The sequence below is a fragment of the Ursus americanus genome, chromosome 28 (genome assembly GCF_024610735.1).
Source record: "Ursus americanus isolate L20-20 chromosome 28, mUrsAme1.1.p, whole genome shotgun sequence".
NCBI classification, from domain to species: Eukaryota; Metazoa; Chordata; class Mammalia; order Carnivora; family Ursidae; genus Ursus; species Ursus americanus.
In genome coordinates this window covers 4,080,868-4,101,183 of record NC_142154.1, presented here as the reverse complement: position 1 = coordinate 4,101,183, position 20,316 = coordinate 4,080,868, and the positions used below count along the sequence as shown (strand labels likewise).

The 20,316-nt window shown below is 53.6% G+C and overlaps 1 protein-coding gene across 5 annotated transcripts in view; it reads right to left on the bottom strand.

The window, feature by feature from the left end:
* The window catches only part of AP3B2 (adaptor related protein complex 3 subunit beta 2), a 61,058-nt gene that overhangs the window by 6,864 nt on the left and 33,878 nt on the right, over window positions 1-20,316 (bottom strand). For all 5 annotated transcript variants that reach the window (XM_087856595.1, XM_045812996.2, XM_045812995.2 and 2 more), the window contains 14 exons: window positions 16,129-16,204; window positions 15,912-15,986; window positions 15,513-15,608; window positions 11,251-11,411; window positions 10,907-10,973; window positions 10,625-10,807; window positions 10,251-10,534; window positions 9,591-9,645; window positions 9,200-9,271; window positions 7,828-7,890; window positions 7,358-7,490; window positions 6,994-7,103; window positions 5,962-6,138; window positions 898-1,084 (listed from right to left, as the gene is read on the bottom strand). In XM_087856595.1, coding sequence (XP_087712721.1) covers window positions 898-1,084; window positions 5,962-6,138; window positions 6,994-7,103; window positions 7,358-7,490; window positions 7,828-7,890; window positions 9,200-9,271; window positions 9,591-9,645; window positions 10,251-10,534; window positions 10,625-10,807; window positions 10,907-10,973; window positions 11,251-11,411; window positions 15,513-15,608; window positions 15,912-15,986; window positions 16,129-16,185 — 1,720 coding nt within the window. In that variant the 5' untranslated portion in view covers window positions 16,186-16,204. The remainder of the gene's footprint in view (window positions 1-897; window positions 1,085-5,961; window positions 6,139-6,993; window positions 7,104-7,357; window positions 7,491-7,827; window positions 7,891-9,199; window positions 9,272-9,590; window positions 9,646-10,250; window positions 10,535-10,624; window positions 10,808-10,906; window positions 10,974-11,250; window positions 11,412-15,512; window positions 15,609-15,911; window positions 15,987-16,128; window positions 16,205-20,316) is intronic.

The window sequence follows — 20,316 nt, the reverse complement described above, 5'->3', positions numbered from 1 at the left end:
GCCCTGGGAGAGTTATCTTCTAGGTGGGGTGGAGACTCTGGTCTGGGTCCGGGGGAGGCTGGGTCCGGGGGAGGAAGACATGGCTGGTCAGCCTCTGGACCCCACGGGGAGGGGTGCAGAGTCTGAATAGGAGTGGGAAGGAGTCTGGGCTAGAGGTCCAGCCTGCGGTATCGAGGGCAACACAGAGTGGGGATGGTGTCGGGAAGGAGAAAGGGACTTCCTCCTTCCTGGGAGATTTTCATATCTGTCCCATCCCTCAGAATCTCCTTATTCCTGAGGTCCAGGGAAGAGAAAAAGCAGAACAAAAAGACACCCAGGAAAAACGAGCTTTGTGGAGGTTCCCCTCCTATGTAGATTCCGAGGTCCAGAGAGCCAGCCGGAGGACCTTCCCCCACCCGACCTCTCTCCAGGCTCCTGTCACAGGAGATGAGCCCAAGGACAAAGGCAAGGCTGAAGGCCCAGCATTTGGGCTGAGCTCCAGGGACAGCTCAGAGTGCCGGCAACTTCTTTCTCAGGACCCTTACAAACAGACACCTCTCCTCTGAATGCTGTTTGATTTCCTGCCTTCCTGGGCCCTTGGTATTTACATCTCGCTATCTAGTGCTGGCTCAGGGAGGGAGGTGGACGGGGGAGCCCAACAGGAGAGGAGCCAGGAGCCCATGCTGGCAGGGAGGGCAGGGGCTCAGGCAAGATGACGCTGGTGCTGGTTGTGGCTGAGTGGGTGAGTAAGCCCCAGGAGCTGCAGGACAGGCAAAAGGGGTGGGCTGGGGGGGAGGCATTTCTCCAGTAGTCCTGATGTCTGGCTAAGACTGGGACCTCAGGGTCACAGTCTGGCTCTGGGGTCCTGGCCAATTCCTCCCCCTCCCCCAGGAGGTCACCCTTGATTTCAGCTCCCACCTTTGAAGGATGACTCCAAGACGGGGGCTGGTTTGGGTGCCAGGAAGAGCTTCTTGGCATGGCGGCTGAGGGCTCCCCCCTGCTCTGAAGGGACAATCAGCTGCCGGGTGAAGCGTGCTCGGTCACGGATGTCATAGTTCTGGTCGTACTTGGCCAGACTCAGCACGTACTGGGTCAGCAGCTTGGTCTGGGGGACGAGAGGTGGGGACACGGGGGGGCCCTGCAGCAGATTCCATAAACTGACACTTGCCGGCCAGCTGCCTTCACCACTCCCCCTCCCACCTGCGGTCATACCACTCTGCGTTTCCCCTCCCATCCCCGGCCCTGCTCCTGACCCCAGCTCCGACAACTGCTGTGCCCCCAGCAGAAGTCACCCTTTTGGCATCTCCTCCCTCTTGGCCATGGCCTCCATTCTTCCTCAGGCTGGGGTCCCCACTGTCCCAGGCCCGGCTCCTACCTCCCCTACTCCAGGCTGGGCCAGCCTCGTTACTGTAGGGTGCCAGGGTGAGCAGAGGTCTGGAACATTCTACTGGAAATCTCACAGTTCCCAGCCTCCACCACACAGAGGAAAAGTAGATAACAGAAGAGGTGGGGACACATGGGAATCCCCTTGGCAGGGGCTGTCCTCATGCCCATTGACCCACATGGTACATTCTGAGCAGCCCAGCATCTCAGAGGCTGTGACCTCTCCTAGAAGGTTCTAATGAGATCAGAGCAAACTGCAGTTGCCTATGGGTTTGCAGGACTCCTGTGGGGTCCACTGTCTACAATGGAGGCAGCCACATCCCCGGACCCAAAATCTTGATTTCTGCCTTGATCCTGGCCTACTCTGCCCCGAGTCCACAGCCTGACAGGCAGCAGACGTCACTTATGGAGGCCTGCTAGCACCGTGTGCTGTGTAAGGGGCTTCACGCGATCTCCCGTAACGTCACAGCCCTTCTGAGGGTAGGCGCCGCTGCCCCCACTTCCAGAGGAGAAGCAGAGTTGGAAGTGACTTCCCTCAGGCTAAGAAGTCAGTCAGCGCAGCTTCTAGGCCTGGGCCCGCCAGAGCCGGCCGTCCGCCTGCTCCCCGGCACCGCCTCCCTGCTGACGGAAGACAGTTGCCCCTGTCCGGCTCTCCACCTCTTGTGAGCGAGACAGTCGGAGCCACCAAGTACACAGACCTCACGTCCCCACAGCCAGAGTGCCTGGGGCGGCTGGAATGAGCACAGGGAGTCCAGAACCCACCCTGGTGTTTCCTGAGGTTTATGGACATCGGCCAAGGACACGGCTGACTCAGGTAACCCTGGGGGAGCTGCTGATTTCCCTTCTATAGACTTCCCAGCTGGCTGATCAGACTCTCCTTCCCCCAAGTCCCTGCCTAGTTCTGGAAAGAAGTGTTAAGGATTTGGAGCCATCTGTCCGCAGTCTTAACTGCGTATCAACAATCAACACAGGAAGGGGCTGGTTCACCACCCTTGTCACCGCAGGATTTGCTTATAATGATTCATTACCCTTCTCCATCCCAAGGACCCATTCACCAGAAATCATAGCATCCAGTCTGCACCACCAAGACCCTCACCTTGCTCAGCCAGGATGTGCAGGCTTTACGGGCGGCTCAAGAGGGCCTAAGAGACCTGCGTCAGGGCACCGAGAATGGAACAAGGTTCCCATGGACCCGTGGGCTCCAGCTTCCAGGGGGGACTTTGAAGTGGAGAACATGGAGTCCTTTTCAAGAACCGATGTCAACATATCCGCTACCTTGCAACCACCTGTTAAATCACACTGGGCCACTGGCTCTTCAAAACACGAAAACAAAATATCCTGACCTCACGTATAAAAATAAGCTCTAGATGGACGTGCCACACAGAGTTTAAGGTCCTCCCCCACAATCCCTGCCTCCTGGTGCTTATGCTTTTATGTAATCCTCTCTCCGTGAGTGTGGGCAAGCCCTGAAACTCGCTCTGACCAATAGGCTATGGCAAAGGTGACGGGGGTGAAACGTAAACCCATGATTAAGTTTCATTATGTAAGACTTGCTCTAGAGACCTTTTTCCCTGTTTCTTTGAAGAAATAAACAGCTGTGTTGGGAGCCCCCCTTGGCGAGGAACTGGGGGCGGTCTCTCGAACTAAGGGCAGTCTCCAGCAAGAAGCCAGGGCCTCGGTCCCACCATCCCAAGGAACTGCATCCAAGCACCAACCATGCCAACTTGGAAGTGAACCCTTCCCCGCAGAGCCCCAGATGGGAACCCAGATTTCACCAACATCTCAATGGTAGCCTTGCATGCGACCCAATGAAGTCATGCCTTGACTCTCAACCCACAGAAATTGTGAGAAAATAAGCACATTGTTTTAAGCCCCTAAGTTTACGGTAACTTGTTAGACATCAAGAGAAAACTACTATGATGGATTAAAAAATACAAAAATTGAAATCTAGAGGAAATTATAGGTGCAATTCTTAATTGATCTATGAATGGGAAACCCCTTTCTCAATACAAAGGCATTGGAAGGAAAGAGAAATGAAAAAGTTAAAATATTGAACAAGACACCGATGTGTAACTTTTGAATGACCATATACAGGCACCAGAAATGCTTTTTTAAAAGCTAAAAAAAATATAAGATTAATGGTGATCTTTTCTAAGTGGTAGACCTATGGTTACTTTAAATTTTAATTATTATTTTTCTGGGTTTTTCCAAATATGTTATGACAATCATGCATGACCATTAAGATATAAAAAAAAAGTTCCTTTTTTTTTTTAATTCTGCAGAACTTTATCAAAAGCTCCCATCTACTGTAGAAGCCAGATTTGAGCTCCCACCATGCTCCGAGCTGACCCTCCTCCCACCCGTCTCAGCGGGCATACAAAAAGCAAACGCACTGCCCGCACTGCCGAAAGTTGCCCAGGGTGTCAGACCCCAGGTGCTGTGAGGCCCACCTTCCCTGCTGCTGCCGCCCCAAGCCCTCTGTCAGCACATTATTATCAGAGCTTTTGTGGCCTCTGGCCTGGACCCTGACTCCCCGCCGAGCCTTAGCAGGCAGAGCTACGGCCATCCCCTCGGCCCGGGCCACGATCCGGCACGTGCTGGGCGCCAGTAAGCTGGGAATGGCTGGGATTGCTGTGGCCCTTAGCAGGCCCAGAATGTCCCCCATGGAACCAGGAGGGGGAAGCATCACCACTATTTTGCACACACATCCATATGCACAACCAAACCTCCCCCTTCCTGATATGCCAACGATTCCCTTTTTTCCACCTCTCTGAGAACAGGCTGGGAAGGAAAAAAAAAATGGAAAAAGGGAGGATCGGAGGGAGGAGAAAATCTCTATTGAATCAAAGAACCATCCTAAAGGGCCTGTGCCTGGGAGGACCCACGTTCAGGTGAAGGGCGCCTGGAGTCAGGGTCCATTTGCCTGAACAGCCTACGCGGTTGCCCTGCGGGGGGGGGGGCAGGCCCCCGTGTCCTGTCCAGGAGAGGGGTTCCGCTGGCCGTACCCACACTCCTGTGCCAGCCCGTTCTTACTGCTCTGTGCCTTGTACTGCTTCCCCTACTTGGCTGCGAGCATTTGGAGGCCAGTACACGTGTCCCGTTCACTGTCACTATCCCAGGACACACCACAGCGCCAGGCATTGTGAGCACTCAGGAAACCTCTGTTAAACGAAGCAACGAGCAAATGCACGTGCAGCTAACAGTGACAGCTGGGGGCAATGCCGTGGGGACACACCCGGGCTTATGAGAACGTGCCGACATCAGACACCACACGTCACCATCCAGGGGCTCAGGAGTCCTGCTCGGTCCTCAGCCCATCTGGGTGGCTCCCCACCCACGTGCTTCATCTTTTCAAATGTTCCTCCCACCTGTTCCTTCCTCCCCTCTGAACAAAGGAGGCACACAAATATTTGTTCAGCGAGTGTTCTAACTTCTCTTTCCAACCTGCTTCTCCCACGATTCTGTCACTCACAGACCCCGTCCCTCATTGCTCCCATGTGTGACTGCTGCCTGTTTCGACTCCTGATGAGCGGCCCAGGCCCTGATGGCCCTGCCTCCCCAGCTTAAGTCCCTGGGGCCCACCAGAGCCACCAGGGATCAAAGGAGCTGCTGAAGAAACACAAGTGCCACCATCCAAAGACTCGATGGGATGGCAAAGAGGCCACTTGCAGGCAGGGACGTCACCATCTCCAGGGCACAGCCACGCTGCTGACCCCAGCCACCCGCCCAGATACTCAGCCCTACAGGTCACCAAACTTTTTCCAGAAAGGGCAGAGAGTAACTATTTCAGACTTTGTGGACCCTATGCGCCCTCACAACGAGGAAACTCTGCTGTTGTGGCACAAAATCTACAATAAACAAATGAACATGCCTGTGTCCCAATAAAACTTTATTTACAAACACAGGCAGCAGGCCGGATTTGGTCCACGGGTGATAGTTTGCCGATCCCTACCTCACGTAACTGAGAGGGGCAGTGAGTGTGGAACGGTCATAGTGCTTGGCCTCTCCAACACCTTGAAAACTCTGCACGTTACACATTATTCTTAGGACAATCTCCTGGACACTCAATAAACTTTTAATATCCTGATATCCAGCAAGAGCCATACCCTTGCCTATGGTACCTCTCATAACCTTTAACCTTGAGAACGACAGTGGACGCCAGTACCACCCCAGCCCGAGCACAGACTGGCCAAACACTGCTATGCTTTGGGAGGAAGGACAGACCACATCTCCTAGGACTCATGTTCTCCCACCAGTGACCATCATCACTGGCCCCTCCCTCAGTCCCACTCCACTGTGGTTCTTTACGGCCCTATTGTCCCAAAGGCAGCAAGCAGGAACGCTCACATAAGCAGACTGGTCACAGCCCCATAGGAGAGCCTCTTCAACTACGGCCACCATCCCTAGCGGCCCTTGGGTCCTCAGAGTAGTTGTGGACACTGGGAGGACACTGGTTACCTAGATACACTAGACACTTGCCCTGAACTCTCTTTAGAAAGAGATGCTGGAGTCCACACCTGCCTGGTGAGGGCCCACGACTTACTGCTTGGGCCATTCCTGGGGCCCAGCACGTGTCAGGGGGCATCTCTCAATCCTTACCTGCTTGGAGTTGGTCAGGTAGAGCTTGGCTGCCAGATTGATGACCTGCAGCTTGACAATGTCCTCTTCTGCCGTGAAGGACTTGGCCATTTTTCTCAAGACGTCAGGTGCAATCTTGGGGACGTGCTCACAGTACTCGCCGATGAGCCACAGGATGCTGGCTCGGGCCATGGGCACCTGCAGGTATGTGAGAGGGGTCAGGACTGGGGTACGTGCGGACGTGTGCGTGGGTGTGTGGCCTGCCAGGGAAATGGCTTTCCTTCCATCTGTGCTAGCCCATGAACAGTGGCGTTCTCTGGAAATGGGCCAGGGAGTTGGTGGGGGAGAGATTAAAAGGTGAGGGGCGCCTGGGTGGCACAGCAGTTAAGCGTCTGCCTTCGGCTCAGGGCGTGATCCCGGCGTTCTGGGATCGAGCCCCACATCAGGCTCCTCCGCTGGGAGCCTGCTTCTTCCTCTCCCACTCCCCCTGCTTGTGTTCCCTCTCTCGCTGGCTGTCTCTATCTCTGTCAAATAAATAAAATAAATAAAATCTTAAAAAATAAATAAATAAATAAATAAATAAATAAATAAATAAATAAATAGAAGGTGAGCATTTCCTGGGCAGCGTCTCCCCTCTTCTCTAGGGGTTCCCTAGCCTGGGCACAGCTTTCAAGCCCCAAAGTCAGTCCTGGTTTGGTTTAGAAGACTGATTTTCTGGTGTTTTACTTCCATGTTATTCTTCCTGAAGCTTCAAGGACTGCCTCATTTGAATGTTTCAACCTAGCAATGCAACAGAAAACCACGAGGTCTGTCAATCAGCCCCGTTCGGCCACAGCTTCAGAGAAAACACAAGCGGTAGGTGGTACAGGCCCTGGAGCTCAGCGAGAGATCCTCAAGGGGAAAGCGAATCTTGGCCTCCTCTTTCCCCCTTTCCGCCTGCAGACCTTTTGGAGCCAGTATGGAAGGTGTGGAAGGCTAGAGTGTTTAAGGACGGGGTTTTGAAATCCCAGGGAGGATGCTGGGATGGGAGGGAAAGCGGGGTTACTGCCTCACCTGGATGCTGTCTGTGAGCTTGGCCAGGTGTTTGATGATCTCTCCGTGCTGTGCGGGCTGCATCTGCAGCAGCTTCTTGATGACGACCACGGACTCTGCCACCACGAGCTCTGGGCGCCGGGAAATGAGTGTGTGGGCCCCAGGGCGGTCAGACGGCCACACGCGGGGGGACGTGCACGCCTGCAATGCCCCTGGACCTTTGGCTCTCTTCCACACCCCCCCTGCACTCCTCCAGTGGCCCTCAGAGACATAGCAACACTTAGACGCTAACTGAGGTGGACCGACAGATGAACACGAATTGTGGCCGGACAGACAGGTGGATACCCTCTGCTCATCACAGGTGGACACGCAGATAAACACTGACCGTCACGGTTGGACAGCAGCTGCACCAGGCCGTTGAGGCAGGTGTCACGGACTCGGCCTATGTTAGTTGCACAGCGTCCGATGGCCTGGATCGTGGCTGCTACAAAGTCCTTGTCCATGCTGCGGATGTAGGTCTGTGGGACACCACGACAGAGTGACCTCTGCTGGCAGTGACCCTCTGTGATTCTGCAGGCCTGAGGGTGACCTTCGGGGAAGCCTGTCACCCCTCATTCAATGACTCGTCATGACAGAAATTAAACTCTGGGAGAGGGAGTGACACCCTTACCCATCATGCAGTGATTTCCTGGCCCAAAGCCAGCAGAAGACCCTGGGAGGGGGTCTAAGACAACCGTTTCTCTGCTTCCGGCTCTTAAGAGAAGGGTGGCCCATCAGGACGATTGTCACTGAGCACAAGGAGCTGCAGGGCAACTCCTTGGGTCCCTCTCGTGGGAGCTGGGCTCTGACCCGTACCTGGAATTCCCGTAGGACGGTAGGGATGTTGGTCTCACTGGCCAGGTTGGTCAACACTTCCAGCTGCAGGGAGGCAGAAAACGGGCAGGGTGGCCAGTGGGCTTTCTGTGCTTTCATAACCCCTCATTCCAAACACACTTCACAGACCGGAAAACAAGCCTACGGACAGCCCTGCATCATCCTTAAACTGATGAAGGAAATGACAGATTGTGAAACTTGTCCAAAATGCAGGAGCACCAGTTTGCCTCTTACACGGATTCCCTGACAGAGAGGGCTAGGAGATAGCATGAGCATGCCACCGCTCCGCCTCCACTGAGAACAATGCCTCCTGTTGCTTTTAGGATAAAGAGCAACATCCTTGCCATGGTCTATAAATCCCCGAATGAGCTGACTGCTCTCTACCTCTGTTCTCACACTGCTCTCCCCCTTGCCCTAAACACCGCAGTCACACTGGCAGTCATACTGGCTTTTCGTCAGACCTCTTCCTGCCTCAGGGCCTTTGCATCTATTGTTTCTTCTGTGTGAAGCAGTTCTTGCCATTCCTGTCCCTGCATTCACCTAGACAATTCACGTTCGTTTCTCAGGCCTCAGCTCAAGCCTCACCTCCTGGAGGAAAGCTTCCCTGACGCCAGACTAGATCAGGGCCTCCTACTCTATGCTCTGACAGCCCTCTGCACTTCTCTTTCTTACCCCATTTCTCAAGTGGATTTTCACATTTGTTTTGTGATTAGCTGCTCAGTGTCTCCTCCTCACCCCACTAGACTGTGAGCTCCAAAGGGCAAGGTGTCTGATGAGTTTGCCATCTCTCATATCCCCTAGATCCAGCTGTGACTGATGCATAGATGTTCAGAGAGTCAGGGTTAACTGCTGCTGAATGAAGTTACTCAGCAATGAGGAGGCAGAGCAGGAATGGAATGTGGGTACGGGCTCCTGACACTTCTTCTGTGGGTGTATGTTTTCGTGAAAGCCGGAGGGGGTAGATGTGTGGGGAAAGGAACACTGTGGGTGGAAGACAGGAGACCACAGTGGGGGCAAAGGAGGAATTCTGGAGTCAGCAGGACTGACTCTGCGCTAGTGACCTTGGGTCTACATTTTTATAAGATGGAGAAAATGTATGTTTCCTGAGTTTACTATGAAAATCAGCCTACTTTACATGCGGAAAGTGGCAGATGTCTAACAGGTGATAGGCCAAGGGCAGTTCCCTTCCCACTCTCAGCAGCCTGGCTTCCTGAGCAAACACTTCTGGCTGGAGCAGCCATGGGCCCAGCCCCAGAAACAGGCAGGCACCACGGTGGCCATGTGGATATCTGAGTGGGTCAGCGGGGGTGGGAGTGAGGCGGAAAGGCGGTGTGCACGTCTGTCCATCACTCACCTTCAGGATCTTGATCTGGGTAGGGTCGGTGGATCTGATGTAGAAGCTCTTCAGGTAGGGCTCGAACATACCCTGGCGCGAGAGAGGCGGCCCCGGGGAGCTCCATCGCAGCCCTAGACCTGCCCCACCTCTCCTGACCCCAGGCGCAGGATCCTTCCTGCCGCAGCTCTGTCCTTCCCACCTCCCTCTCAGATCTGACCGCGTCTTTCTTCTCCAGGCTTTCCTCCCCCAGCGGCCCTCAGGATCCAGGCCCTGCTCATCCTCCTGCGCTTGGGGGGTCTCCCCTTCGCCATGCTCTGCACAGCTAAGGCATCCCCCAGCCTGCCCTTCCCCGTGGCCGCCCACACCCACGCGCGCCGCTCGTCGGACTGCGCGCGCAGGACATGCTCACCCGGCGCTTGATGGACATGGTGGCCACGTTCTGGAGCACCACGTACTGCACCTCACTACGGAGAGAACAGGTCAAGGGTACCTGGGCCCCTCCCCCGGACAAGGGCCAGGGAGTGGAGGGAAGGGAGGTGGGCCAAATAGGAGGGAGGGGAGGGCACCAGTGGGGGGAGAGCAAGAATGGGGTCAGCACGGGGTGGGGGCGGGGGCTGTGGGCGAAGGTGTGGGGAATGATGTGTGCACCCAGGGTCCGAGAAAAGCTGGGGGGGCCTGCCCACCCCTCCCCAGTAGGCGGCGCCGGCCGAGGCTGGTCAGCCCCCAGGGTGGGCGGGGCGGGCCAGCCCACCCACCCATCCCCCGTGTGGGCGGGGCAGGGGCGGGGCAGTCTGCGGTGTGGGCGGGGCGGGCCGGCCCACCCACCCATCCCCCCGTGTGGGCGGGGCAGGGGCGGGGCAGTCTGCGGTGTGGGCGGGGCGGGCCGGCCCACCCACCCATCCCCCCGTGTGGGCGGGGCAGAGGCAGGTCAGCCCCTAGTGTGGGCGGGGGCGGGCCAGCCCACCCACCCATCCATCCCGTGTGGGCGGGGCAGGGGCGGGACAGTCCGCGGTGTGGGCGGGGGCGGGCCGGCCCACCACCCCTCCCCGCGTGGGCGGGCAGCACGCACCTGTGGCTGCGCAGCAGGCGCACGAGCGCCTTGGCGATGACGCCCACCTCTGCCTTGGGCGCCAGGTGGAAGTAGAGCTGCGCCACCGCCATGACCACAGCGGCGCTGCGGCTCTGCAGCAGCGGCTTCGTGTTGCGCAGCAGCAGCCGGTGGTCGGGGTCCATGACGTAGGGCTTGCGGGCAGGCAGCGCTGTGGTGGCCGCCTCCTCCGAACCCGGGCCTTTGGCCTCATCCTCTTCGGAGCCGTAGAAGGCTTTCTCGGGGTTCTCCTCCAGCAGCGATTCCTAGGCGGAGACGGGGAGGTGGGCGGAGGCGGTGGGCGCCTCCTCCCGGCCGCCCTCCTACCCACGCTGCTGGGGCCCGGGCTCACTCACGTTCTGGGTGGGGCTCAGGAACTGCGTGCGCGCGTAGCGGGTGAGCATGCTGATGATGACCACCTGGCCCCACTCCTCCACGTCGATGAGCAGGTTGCAGAGTTTCCGGTAGTTCTTGTGAATCAGGTCGATGCGCTCCGGGCACACCTCCTCAAAGGCCATCACCACGCTGCCCGCCACCAGCTGGGGAACGGACAGTGGCAAGAGAGGGTGAACAAGAAGGGCAGAGGGCCTCCGTCCCGCTCCTTTCCACCACCCATCCGTGCGTGCCCATGTACACACCGTGGTCTTGTCGGCCAGAAGCTTCTCAATGACCTCGATCAGCTGGTCCTTCTGGTCAGAATCCAAACTGAAGGAGAAACGGTCGAGAGGGATTTGTCTCTCCCCCCATCTCCAGTCTTCCCAATGTCTGCCCAAACTGTGCTCACCTCCCCCACCCCAACCTTACTGGTAGAGGTGTGACCTGCCACCACCACTGTTCTCCATCGCTATCAGTTCCCCCAAACCATCTTAAACCATCCAAAGTGTAAAAGAAGAGCAATCTGCAAGGCTTGGGAGAGCCCAGGGGTGGGCTGGGGGCTTGGGAACCACTCCCCTGAGGAGGAAAGGGCTGGGTTGGGGCATACCTGTAGAGTTTAGGGATGGCATGAGCAGCTGTTTTCCGCACGTAGGGTGACATGTCCGAGGCAGCTTCCTTGATGGCCAGCATCATGATGGGCACGATGATGGGCACCCGGATGCTAGAGAGGACGCGGAGGGCACTGGCACGAATCAACTGGTTGGGGTCCTAGGAACAGAGGTGGAGGCAGAGCCCTGAGAGAGCACAAAGGCCACACCTATGGAACTCACTGTCCCTAGCTGCCAGAGGTTCTTGCCTCCCTGACTCCCTGAACAATGTGCCAGTGCTAGGGACCTGGGGGGGGGGGGGGGCATCACTTGAGATAACTGACTCTTGGACCCACTGCAGAAATCTGACACTGTTAACAGTCGTGGAGACGGGTTGCTTCACTTTCAGGAAGACAAAAAGTCTTTTAGAATGCCTAAAGTTCCTGAAACACCTGCTGGTCCTTGGGTGGGAGTTGGGGGGGGGGGTGTCTTTGTATTTATGCCAGAGGTGACTGCCAGCAAGTTCACACTGGCCTCCTTTCCAGAGTTCATCATTAGCACTCCTTCCCCCCAGCAACCTCCCAAAAGTTGCTCTTCTTCCTCTTTCTCCAGTGTTTAAAATAGGTGCATAGGCCCCTCCTCTTTGCTCCTGTTGCATCCAATACACACCCGAGAAGAGCCTTAGACACAGTGCATTGCGATCATGCGAGAGCAACAGCAGCAGCACTAGCTGTAAATTGCTGTGAATTTTAGAGAATGGTGGACAACGGGAGAGGTGCCAGCACAGTAATGGGCAGATGCCTCCCTGATGTTCTAAAATGGAGAAAGAGAAGATCCATGGGCACAGTGATGGTAATCCCTGTCAAAATTCTAGAACTGATTTTTAAACACATGGTTTAGAAGTACTTATTTAAAAAGCAGGAGTCTGTATTTTCTTAGAGTCAAATTATATCCTATCTACTGCTCTAACCTATTTTTTCCCTTTTATTTGGAAATCATTATGGATTCACAGGAAGTTACTTAAAAAAAAAACATTTTCCTTTTTGATAGAGTAACGAGGCTGGTCGATATTAACACTGTGGGTCTCAATTTTAGAAAGGCATTGGTGTAGCGTTTCCTGGCTGGCTATTTTTGATGCAGGCCTTTTGTTTCACTTAATATGCAAGCATTTTAAGAGCAGAATTGATGTCTATTTTGTCTCTGTAGCTCCACAGCCCTTTGCAAGTAAAAGGTGTTAAGAAATTTTTCTGCTATTGAATAAGATCCTTTCTAACAAGATAGGAAAACGCCAGCTGACTGTACAGTTAGGTGGATCCACAACTTGGTAAAACATCGTACTTGGGGAAGGTTTATTAACAGATTGGCGTCATCCTGGAAACATGATACACCATGGGACCCAATCTATTGCCCTGGTTTGTGCAGCGACTCAACATCTTGGAGGAAGACACAAAATCAAGAGGACAAGAACTAAGATTCAGAATCACCCTGAACTGGGCGCTGTGCTAAACCAATAAAATGAACTGTGATAGGGTTTCACAGGGGATTCAAGGGACCAACTGCATCAAGACAGGCTGTAGGGAGACCTAGATTATCTACCCACTGGAATTTTGTCTGAATTGAGCCAACCACATACGTGGGCTGCTAAGAAAGCAAACACAGTCTCAGCCTGGATTGATAGAAAGAAGGGAGAATCCTCAATGGAAGTGAATGGTTCTAATATATAGGAGAGCCCAGAGTTATTAACAACAATAGAAGGAAAATGAGTTTCAGAGGAACACAGATATCATGTGATATGATTTACAAAACAATAGTATGCTATTTAGGAATGCATAAATGAGTAGTAAGAGAATAGAAACAGGCACATGAATGATAAACAAGAGAAGATACATAGGGGGCTTTTGCTGTTGATAAATTTTCCATTTCTTATGCTTGGCATATAGATATTCATTATATTATTCTTTGTGCCTTTTGGGAGTCTGAAATAAATTTTAAAAAATTATAGCTATGGAGGTTTTGACAGAATATAACGGTTTAAAAAAGAAGTTATAGTTGTCTTAAGATGCAGCGAGTTGCCTTATGAAGGAGTGACATCTCTGTCGCTGGAGAGGACCTGTCAGACATAGGTTCTAGAGCAAAGGTTGGGACACTACAGCCCTCAGGCCAAATCTGTCTCCTGCCTTTTTTATCAATAAAAATTTATTGGAACCCGGCCAGGCCCACTCATTTATGGCTTCTTACACACTTCAAGGGCAGAGTTGAGTGGTTGCAGGGTTTAGGCTATGTGGCCTACAAAGCCTAAATTACTGTCTGGCGGCACACAGAAAAAGTTTGCTGACCACTGTTCTAGGGAAATCATTGCATTGAGTGGACTAAGGGGGCTCTGGTTTTCTCAAAGGGGAAAAGGGCCAGACTGTAAAGCCTGCAGATCGATGTGCAAAACTCCTAGAATGGTTCTTATAAAATGATTTAACCCTGATTCAAATCAAAAGATCAGTTGCCAATCTAGATAGATCGATCCTATGGTTTTGACTTTGAATATTAACCTAGCACGATGCACAGCATAGAGATACCCAGGTATTGTGGTCTGAATGAACGGTATGTGCCCGTGGCCATGCTTGCTACCCCGTCTCAGAGGAGCAGACGCGGTCAGCCTCTCCTGCTGGCCACAGCACAGTGACCCAGGGCTGAGCCCGGATCCGGGGAGTCAGTCCTCAGGCTGCCCAGCGACCTACAGAACCAGGGGACATGACGAGGTGAGCTGGACCCTTCAGAGACGCTCTCACTGGAATGTGAACTAAATGTGTGGGAAGACTACGGGAATTAGTGGTTATAATCAGTGCCGGAAACGCTGAAGTAGAGAGAGAACAGAATGGCAGTGATACTGGCTTCTGGACCCTTGAGATGTACCGGCCAGAAAAGCACACAGTGGATGCTAGCACGTGTGCGTGTCATATGCAAAACAAAAGGTGATAATATTCAGTTAAAATAGTATGAGGGGATTCAGCCCCCCGGCCATTCCTACGCCCCTTCCCTTAGGTGATTTCTTTTTTTTTTTTTTTCCTAGGGAGGGGAGAAGGCAGGGGAGGGACAGAGAGAGGGAGGGACAGAGAGAGAGAGAGAGAGAATCCCAAGCAGGCTCCCCTCTGAGTGCAGAGACCGATGAGGGGCTCCATCCCATGACCCTGAGATCATGACCTGAGCCAAAATCAAGTCAGATGCTCAACCCACTGAGCCACGCAGGTGCCCCAGGTAATTTCAATTTCTACATGCCTCCAAGAGCCTTTCATTTCAACAGACGTGATCCAGTCTTTAAAAGCGGGTGTTTTGCATCCACTGGGGCATCTAAGGCAAGTCAACCACTTCTGATGCTAAACAGAAGATCCATCCCCTTGGGACGCCTGGGTGGTGCAGTGGGTTAAGCCTCGGACTCTTGGTTTCTGCTCAGGTCATAATCTAAGGGTCCTGGAGTCTAGCCCCGCATTGGGCTCCATGCTCAGTGGGGAGTCTGCTGGGGACTCTCTCTCTCTCCCTCTGCCCCTCCCGCCCATGCTCTCTCTCTAGAAAATAAATAAGTTAAAAAAAAAGAAGAAAGAAGAACGATCACCTTGTTTCAACTCTAGAGGAATAATCGGTTGAACTGAACTCACTGGAAATGGACGGTCATGTGTTTATGGCGTCTGCGCTGACTTTTGAACCCAACCCCCGTGTCTGAGGCCGCTCTCCTACAGGGTAAACTTCGTTGTTTTCCTCTGGGTAGAGCTTATTTGTTTTCAGTAACCCCTTCTACCCTCCTTCCCAAGTTCCAAAGTCATTGTTCTCCACAGAAGCCCAGACTAGGAACCCCTGCCGGTGCCAAGGCTCTGACACACAGAGGCCGGGAGCCAGGTCAGCCGCCCCCTCACAGAATCCTGTCTTAAGGAGGTTCACTTCTGCCTGGTTGTGGGCCGTAATTCCCTTACACCAACGGGGGAGGGAGCCCAGGGCTCTCCACCTTCAGGGGCTCAAGTGGATCCTATTTGTGGCAGCCATTATCACAGGCTCCTCAGAGGAGGAGCGCCACGGTCTCTGGGCACCCACTCCGTGTCTCATGCCCCTTCTGAGCTGGCCTCCACCCTCTGAGGGTCCCGCTGGTCCTCTTCTGACGTGGACCCTCCCCACGCTAGGCAGGTAGGAATGGGCCTCCAGGCTGTTCCCCCAGGCACCGGCCTCTCCCTGGGCCTGCTCCTGGAACACAGCGTCCACAAGACCCAGGGCGCCGGGGAGGCAAACTGAGACCTCTGACCTTGAGGCCGCGTTGGAAGGTGGAGATGGACAGCAGGGCCAGGTCCTGTTGCTCCTCGGCGTAGCGCACCAGGTACACGTAGACAAGCTTCTTCACCTGGGGAGAGCGGGTTTCTCAGCGGGACTGCACCCCCTACCCCGTGAGATGTCGTTGCCTGGCGGCTGTGGTCGCGTGGATACGTTCTTCCAGTGGGGGGAGAGCGTCCCCAGTGTGCCCCGGGTCCTTCACTTGGACCCACATCTGGTTCAGGGACATATAAACAGTGTCTTCTCCTGAATCGGGGCATTCTGAGCCAGTCAGACCCCCAGGGGCTGGATTGCTCTCCTCCTCACCCCAACCAGCAGGAGTTTATTCCGGATGTCAGTGGGCGTGAGAGGACCCTCCCTGGGGGGTGCTCACCTCTATGTTCTTGCAGGCCACGTTCTTCACCACAGCGGGAAACAGGTCTGAGGCATTCTTTCCCCGGGCGATCATCTGGGTGGTGGGGTCCAGGGATGGGGAGGAAAAGGCAGGAGGCCCACACTTATTAGGGGAAGGTCCACAAGGAGCCAAGGAGAGCTGCTCTTTGATCCCTGCCTGCCAGCCCCCCGCCCCGAGGACGTCCTTCCCCACTCACGGCCACGATCCTCTTCATGGCCTCCAGCTTGAGGGAATCTTTGTTGGTGTCCAGCATCTCCTTCAGGTCGTCATGCCTGAGGGGTGGGGAGGCACAGGAGGTCAGCAGAGGGTACGAGGGTGGGGGCGGGGATAACCGTCAGGAGGATCCTGGCAGAAAGAAGCGACATGGGCAGGGGCCTTGGGGTCGGGAGAAACGTGGGCCAGCCCATGGTTCGGGTTGAATTGGGTCTCCCTTAAAAAGGATATGTTGAAGTCCTAACCCCCAGCACTCCAGGATGTGGCCCTTTTGGAAACAGAGTGGCGGCGCTTCTAACGAGGATGGAGTCACACCGGTATGGCTGACACGGTGTTTCTGGTGTTCTTCTAAGAAGATAGTCATGCGGAGAGGGAGACACAGGGAGAATGCCAGGTGAAGACAGAGGACTGGGGTGATCCACTTACAAGTCAAGGACGACCAAGGATTGCCAGGAACCCACCAGAAGCCAGGAAGGGGCGAGGAAGGATCCCCCTACAGGTTTCAGAGGGAGCATGGCCCTGCCGACACCTTGATTTTGGACTTCTAGGCTCTGGCTCCATGAGACAATACATTTGTTGTTCTAAACCACCTGCGGCACTTTGTTCCAGCAGGCCTAGGAAACCCATACAGCCAGGGACCTAGAGCCAGAAGCCAAGAGGAACGGTCTGGGGTGGGAAAGGTACAGAACCCGCCCAGAAAATGGCCAGTCAGAGATAGGAAGGATCTGGAGCTAGTGGAAAGGAGTTGGTGTCAAAACAGGAAGAGGATGTTCTTGCCCCGGCCCAGGTGTGTTCCCAGGCCCAGACTCCATAGACAGATCTCACTCCAAGGACTGGGTGGGTCCCAGGAGCTCCAGAATCTACGGAGATGGCCTCACAACAAAAGCCAGTGCTGTCACTTAACATTCAACAGTGATTCCAGGATGTTATAAAACCCTCCTGGGAGAAATATATGAATATTTGATAAATGCTCCCTTGGCACGCAGCTGAAGGGAATAGAGGCAGTCCTCGGGCCAATACATAAATTCCATGCAATGTCCATTGAAATTTCAATGAAGGCATTTTGTCAAACTTCCTGAAGTGGCAGCAAAATTTGCCTGGAGAAAAAAAAAATTAATAGATTAAGAACTCCAGAATAGTTTGGGGAAAGAAGAGAACAATGGAGCACTGACAGACAACTCACCCTCCAGGAATTCCAAACGCAAAACATGGCCATGACAAAAACTCCATGATACCAGGTTAAAAATAGAAAGTCAAAGGTCATGGGGGCAAGTTCATAAATGGATCTAGATCGATACATTAGGAACGAGTAACTGGACAGTGGAAGGAAGAACCTTTTCTTCCCATACGTAGATGCTGCTGGGAGAACTGCTACGCAGCAAGGATTGGACTTGTACACGAGTCTCGGACCAAAATAAACCCCACATCTGTGGCTAATTGTGAAATGATTTTTAAATATGGAAGTAGAAGGGGAAATTTTTATTTTCAAGGTCATAAAGTGGTCAGTAACCAAATGGCTAAGGTTTAATTTTTTTTTAACTTTGGTATATAAAACTAAATTTAAGAAAAGAAACAAACAGGGCAACTGTATTTGTTTGCTGGGGTTGCTGTGACAAAATGCCACACACCAGGTGGCTTTCACAACCTAAATTTATTCTCTCACAATTTTAGAGGCTAGAAGTCTGCCATGGTGTCAGTTCTGAGACATCTCTCCTTGGCTTGTAGATGGCTGTCTTCCTGTATCTGCACCTGGTCTTACCTCTACGTGTCCCTGTGTTCAAATTTCCTCCTCTTATAAGGACACCAATCAGATTAGATTAGGGCCCTAATGACCTCATTTTAACATAATCACCTCTTTAAAGACCCCTTCTCCAAATACAATCATTTTCTGAGGTACTGGGGGTTAGGACTTCAACATAGGAATTTGAAGGGGACACCATCCAGCCTATAATACCAACAAAAGGAAAATATTTGGGATATGGCAAATAAAAATTTAATATCCAAAATAAAGTACTGATATCAATTTAAGGTCTATATCAGCATTCATTGTCAGGGCTGCTGCAAGCATATCCACCATCCAAGCAGACGTAGCCCTGGGCTGTTGCTCCCCATTCCATGAGTGGAGTATAGTCTGGTATTCCTTGGCCAGGTGCCCTTGTGCAGTGAACAACCTGCCCAACCATACTCAGAGGTCTAGAGGCTGGCAGTCGAAGAAGTGAACAGAGAACTATTAATAAACTCATCGAAAAAAAATGTGTCTATACAGAGCTGATACAGCTGTGGGACAACTGATGGGCTCATGTGTTGCCAAAACAGCTCCAAAATGTGGTGAGCAGCTGTGTGTGTGTCCTGCACAGTTCTCTCATCTCCTGGACGATACTCTGATAACCCACAGCTGTTGACCCAGGCAGGAGAACCCAGTCTAGAAAGGTATCACCAACAGTAGAGATCAAAAAGCAGTGAAACATTTAGAAACAACAAAAAATCAGAAATCGGAGGGAGCAGTGATAGCAGGGCAGAGCGTGACGATAGTCACAGACAGGCACACGTGAGGCTGGTGCTGAGAGACGAGGAAGCGACGAAGGCTCAGAGGAAGAGAAGAACTGACATGACACACGCCTGGTCCTCGGGCTGCATTCTACAGAAGAGCCTGCGTGCCCACATACATTCAGAAAGGACGGAAGTTGTGCTAGGAAATGGATGTTCCTCCAAGGGTTCTAGAAAGTGTCTTTCCTGAACAGATTTTTTGACGGAAAGCGGAGGAGAAAGATGATGCTTTCCAGAACACAGAGGCCTGGCTAGCTGTCGTGTGAAGGCAGACGATCTCCAGCCCCAGCCCTGTTGATCCACAATTCCCTCACTTGGGGGATGCCCCCCAAATCAGAGGATCTTCTCACTCTCCCAGACACAAACTAAGTGGTCAAATCCTAAGGGCCAGAGCTCAGGACAACCGGAGTAGAGAAAGAGGGACAAACTGTTCAGCCGGGCCTGGGCAGCACTGGGGCTGCGGGGAGAATGAAAGCCGGGCACCACCATCCCCAGTGGACAAACGCACACCACTGAACTGCCAGGTTCCTCCATACATACACCTCACGGTCAGCTCACACCCCACAAACACCTACGCACCCCAACACCCAACACGGACCCCAGACACTCCCATATCTCCCCCACAGATACACCTCAGTCCACAGACATCCCCACACCCCCAGACACACCTGTGCCCCCCACAGACACACTGCACCCCAGACATTCCCACATCCCCACAGACACACCTATACCCCAGACATCCCCGCAGACATACCTGTATCCTCCAGACACAACTGTGCCCCTCACAGACACACTGCACCCCAGACATCCCCACATCCCCACAGACACACCTGTACCCCAGACATCCCCGCAGACATACCTGTATCCCCCAGACACACCAGCACCCCACAGACACTCCCATACCCACACAGACCAGTACCCCACCGACACACCTGCACCCCAGATATCCCCACAGACATACCTATACCCCACAGACTCACCTGTACCCCACAGACATACCTATACCCCACAGACTCACCTGTACCCCACAGACACACGTGTACCTCCACAGACACACCTATACCCCAGACATCCCCACAACCTCCCACAAACACACCAGCACCCTACAGACACACCAGCACCCCACAGACATACCTGCACCCCCACAGACACATCTGTACCCCCACAGACACAGCTCTACCCCCACAGACACAGCTGTACCCTACAGACTCACCTGTATCCCACAGACATACCCACACTCCCAGACAAACCTGCACCCCACAGACATAACCATATCCCCAGAGAAATGCCTACACCCCACAAACACAACAATGTCCCAAAGACATACCTACACCCTCACGCCTACACCCCATAGATATATCCACATACCCCAGACACACTTGCACCCCCAGACACATACAATTCATACATAAACCCACACACACCCACAAAAACTCCCTGCAGACACACACCTGCAACCCCCCCCAGAAACCCAGTCGCAGACACATACCTCACATTCCAACACTTCCTACAAAATCACTCTCCACACAAAAGCCCACATATCCACCGATACACACCTCACCCACCATCCCCAGACACCCGCAAACACACACGCATCCCCACGAGCCCCCTCCGTCCTCCCCCA